At 53.8% G+C, this 4,702-nt stretch overlaps 1 protein-coding gene across 1 annotated transcript; it reads left to right on the top strand.

The window, feature by feature from the left end:
* The first annotated feature begins 2,108 nt into the window (after nt 1-2,108).
* On the top strand, nt 2,109-3,196 carry LOC124678060 (brassinosteroid-responsive RING protein 1-like). The gene has a single exon (XM_047213997.1). It carries the CDS (start codon nt 2,136-2,138, stop codon nt 2,766-2,768), a length of 633 nt encoding a protein of 210 aa, XP_047069953.1. The 5' UTR covers nt 2,109-2,135; the 3' UTR covers nt 2,769-3,196.
* Nucleotides 3,197-4,702: the final 1,506 nt, after the last annotated feature.

The following is a 4,702-nucleotide window of genomic DNA, read 5'->3' as shown; positions in this document are numbered from 1 at the left end:
CGACCCAACTACCTGCGCTCGTTGTCACTTTGTGGCCACGAAAGCAAAAGGATCCAAGAACCTTCGTGCAGCCATCCATTTCTTTTTACCAGGATAAGCCAACACGACTCGCAACCATTTTCTTCTGTGAAACACGACTCGCAACCGCCGGCAAGTTGCAAAGGTCCCTCGCTCGTCGTCGGTCAAAAAGAAATAAAGACCATAATATATTTAAACTATTATGACCATATTAAGTTTTGAAATCTTTTGGGCGCGTACTAATTATTGTAAGTGGTACTGGATCACAGCTCCACAAATGGACTGTACTCTAATTTGGCAGAGATAGTTAAGGTGTAATATTAGTATTTTCTATATCCCAAAATAATCTGCTCAAATTTTTTCTAGATACAAATGTATTAGTCATCATTAGAGAATAGTCCAGGGTGGCTATTGGCTAACATATTCAGCTGTAGGTAGGCAATTTCCCCATTAAATACATAGTCCCCGATTAGTGACGGACCGCTTAGGGTAACCGAACTGGGGTTTCCTTTCTGATAAGACGGGTCATAGGATCGATCCATGGCAAAACCTCTTTCTTGCATGGCGGGAGATTGGAGTTGACGAACTCCTGCATGTCCAGCGTGCCTATGTTTCCCATGATCCTATATGTGCTACAAGACATCACTCACAAGGCTATGTATAAACCACACCCACGCTTCTTCTACGAAGGCATGAAAATAAGAGGAAATGCCACATGGTAGATTAGGCCATCGTGTGCAATCCTAAAGACAAACTTGAGCAGCTTATTTTGAGATGGAGGCAATAATAATTTAGTCTATCTCATTCAAATCAATTATCGTAAAATTAGGAAAAAAATGTTGCCTAAATCTTGCAATGTGCCTTGCTTCTGTCCGTCCGAAAGAATTCTTTTGGCCTCAATTTATTTTTTGACTCTTTTGACATTATTAATTGTTGAATTTTTTTAAGCATAATACTTATAGCACAAGAGTACCGGTGCACAACTCCATGAATGGGGTGTACTATACAATTCCGTGGAGATGGCTAAAGCTAGAGAAAACATTGCATAAATCTATCTAGGCCGAGATGACTAATGGGCGTACCCAGTGGGTGCGCAGAATTTTTGGAAATTATTTAGTATCATTACTGAATTACGAATTTTGGAAGCTCATTAAACAGTCATATGGGCCTTGTCCCCCCTCTTTCGCCAGCTTGAGTCACACGTTTGGTTGTTCCTTCGACCGAAATTGTTAAAATCTTTCGACGCTGAACCAGTCGAGAGCTTGAGTCTCGAGCAAATTCTCTATATATCTCCGCTTAGCGTTATTCGTAAAGTAACACAAATCCCCCATTGATGCAATTATACATCACCAAACATGTAGTGTGAAATAAATTTTGCATCATCTTGTAAACCAAAAAAAAACTACTTTGTATCCCAATTTTTGGTTATGTATTATAACCAATAGGCCACTAGTTTTATATGCCATGTCATAAATCATCGGATAGAAATGCTATTATTCATTTGGTCCTAAAAAACAGAAGAAAAATATAGCATGTAGGTTAGCGCCAATTTTTTTTTTTTTTTGGAGATGTGCCCACCTTCAATTTATTCCTGGGGCGCCACTGCTGCGGAGGTATACATAAGTTTCGTTGGTGCGATTAAACGTGCGCGCATGCAGGTACGGGTGCATGTATGTACCGAGGTGGATCAAGTTGAGAGGTGGAGAAGGGTGGTGCACCATTGCCGCTTAGCCAATGTGCAAGTGCAATGCACCGACCGTGGAGGCCACACCAGTTGCGAAATCCGGAGGCGCGCCGGGCCACCCCGCACCGTCACGCGTGCCGGTGAGTGGCGAGTGGCGCCCGGCGGCCGACGGCGCGCGCGGGACCGGTCCGTCACAAGAAATCCCTGGGCACGCCGGGGGCGTGGTCAGTCGTCCGGTCAGGGTCGCGCACACGACACCGGTGACAGCACACGGCACGCTCCGTGCCGGTGCCGCGCCACCCAACCCCAGGCCCCGGACCTTTATATAAGCCGCCCCGCCTGCCATTCCCATTCCTCCGTCCGCGCACCACCACCACCGCATATCATCCATCCATCTTCCTCACTGCCCTCTCCGGCCTCTCGCCCGACACCCATGGGCTTCCCCGTCGGCTACTCCGAGCTGCTGCTCCCCAAGCAGCTGCTCCACCTCCTCCTCCTCCTCGGCTACGTCCGCCGCTGCCTCCTCTGGGCCTTCCACGCCGTCGGCCTCGGCGACCTGCTGGATCTCGCCGACGACGCCCACCACCTCACCCTCCACGACCACCACTCCTTCCCCCCATCCTCATCCTCCTCTGCGCTGCAGCCGCATCCGCAGCAGCACCGGCGCTCCGAGTTCGGGCCCGTCCCAGCCATGGTCATCGAGGAGGTGCTCCCCGTGGTGCGCTTCGACGAGCTCGAGACCTCCGACGCGTCCTCATCTTGCGACTGCGCCGTGTGCCTGAGCGCCATCGGCGGCCGCGACGAGGTGCGCAGGCTCAGCAACTGCCGCCACGTCTTCCACCGCGCCTGCCTCGACCGCTGGATGGAGCACGACCAGCGCACCTGCCCGCTCTGCCGCGCGCCGCTCATCCCCGACGAGATGGCCGGCGCGCTCTGGGCCTCCGCCGCAGGCATCCCCGACGCATCCGACTTCGACTTCTTCTACCTACCCGGCGCGTCGGCGCCCGCCCCGGCGCTGCTGAGGCCGCACGAGCTGCTCCTCACCGGCCTCGGCGGGTACCAGTGAGCCCATCCATCATCAACGAGCCCTCTGTTCCAACATCGAACAGCAAGCAATTGGACGTCGCCGGTGACCGTGCGAAGAGAGGCAGCGGGCCGCGTAGAATGCGCAGCTTGACATAGCTGACTGAATCGGTCGCCGCGTCCGAGGCCGGCCGGCCAAGGAAGAATACGAGTCGCACGCTCGCCTTCAGGCAGGCAGCCTCCTCCAACAAACTGTGTACATAGGCAGCAAAAGGAGTAAAGTAACCTCGCGCCCGGAAAAAAAAGGGCTACTAGGAGATTAGATTCGGGTCATGTATAGGTCCGTAGATTCCACCCTCCAAAGTTTGCGCGGAGCTGTGAATCTTTCCGCAGATTAAATTTGTTGATGAGCTAGGCGCTTACGAGTGAAGAATTCCTTCAGTTTGGAATTTATTGGGACCTTTTCTCCTCCGTGTGCTGCTCAGGTCGCCGGGCTGCTTGGCCTTTCGTCGCAAAATTTAGGTCAACCTACCCACACCACACAAAACTGAGTATATACACTGTATACCCAGTTCCGACCGGAGGAAATTTACTCCAACAGAAGGATTGCAAGTACTACTTCAGCCCCCGCACTCCCCCAAGCCGAGGGGAAAATCTCGTCGCGGTTAGGGTATCTCCAGCGACACGATGTAAACGGACGCTCAGAGCCCACCGGCAGGCCCAATAACAATTTGGAGGCCGGAAGCAAAAATGGGCTCACGCGCCCAAAACGGCGCCGGCCAATTTTGAAGCTCAAAAAAATCGCCGGCAACCCCGTGACGGCCCCTTCGCCAAGGGAATCGGGCGCGCCTTGTCAGCGAGGGGACGCGGCGGGTCGCATCGGAAATGACGCGTGGAGGTTGGTCATCGGTGTTAATGGCCTCCCGCGCGGAAACCAAAACGGCGAGGGCGACGACTGGCCACGCGGCGTCCACCTACCATACCCACGCGCCTTCAATGCGCGTCCGCCGCCTCCCTTAAAACCCCACCCTAGTTGTCGCCATCCCTAGCCGTCGCCGTCCTCAACCTCAGCGCGAACCACCACCCGCACGCAAACGCGATGACGCACAATGACCAGGCCCAGCGGCAGCGGCGGCGGCATGCTCTGGCACCGCATCCCCGTGCCAGTGCAATACAGGTTGCTGCATGGCCGGCAAGTCTCCAACGGCGGCTTCGCCATGCCGCCGCCGCCACCGCCAGGACCACAGACGCGGGCCCTCGCCAGGCAACGGCGGGCCGAGATGACGCCGGAGGAGAGGAGCCTCCCGGAGAACGCCTCACAAGAGGACCGCTGCTTCGAGTTCCTCCTCCGCATCGACGACGACCCACTCGGCATCAAGCGGCTCTCGGACAAGTTCGCCGAGTTCGTCGATGGCGTCGAGCCGGCGCATTTGCAGCTACGGGAGGCCAGCTACAACTTCTGCCGTTGGACCGTGGAGGTCATGTTCGACGGGCAGGGCAAGATGTACCTGCACACGGGATGGGACAAGTTCGCCCGTGACCTCGCGCTCGAGCCCGGCTGCCAGCTCACCTTCCTCTACGAGGAGGACGGCGAGATGATCGTCAAGGTGTTCAACGACACAGCCTACCGCAGGCACTACCACACCGGCGAATCCGGCTCGGACACCGATAGTTAGAACTTAGAATGTTCTTTCTTTGCAGCGAATCTAGCTATGGGCCAGACGAAGCCAGTAGTGGAAGGTTTCTGTCTGTTCTTCCTCGGTAGAACCAACAAGGGCACCGTCATGCTTCCCGCTGGATTTTCCAGTTTGGGGACTGGTTGTGTCCTCGAATGTTCTTTCTTGGCAGCGAACAAACGGAAATCAACACAACTGGTTTCTATTTTTAAAATGTTTTTATTTGTGTCAACCATGGTTCAAACTATGTATTAGTTTGTGCAAACCATGTTCTAAACTATGTATTAGTTTATGTAAAATA

This window comes from Lolium rigidum, chromosome 7 (assembly GCF_022539505.1).
Source record: "Lolium rigidum isolate FL_2022 chromosome 7, APGP_CSIRO_Lrig_0.1, whole genome shotgun sequence".
NCBI lineage: Eukaryota > Viridiplantae > Streptophyta > Magnoliopsida > Poales > Poaceae > Lolium > Lolium rigidum.
Note: the sequence above shows the minus strand (reverse complement) of the source record. Positions and strands in the feature narration are given on the sequence as shown.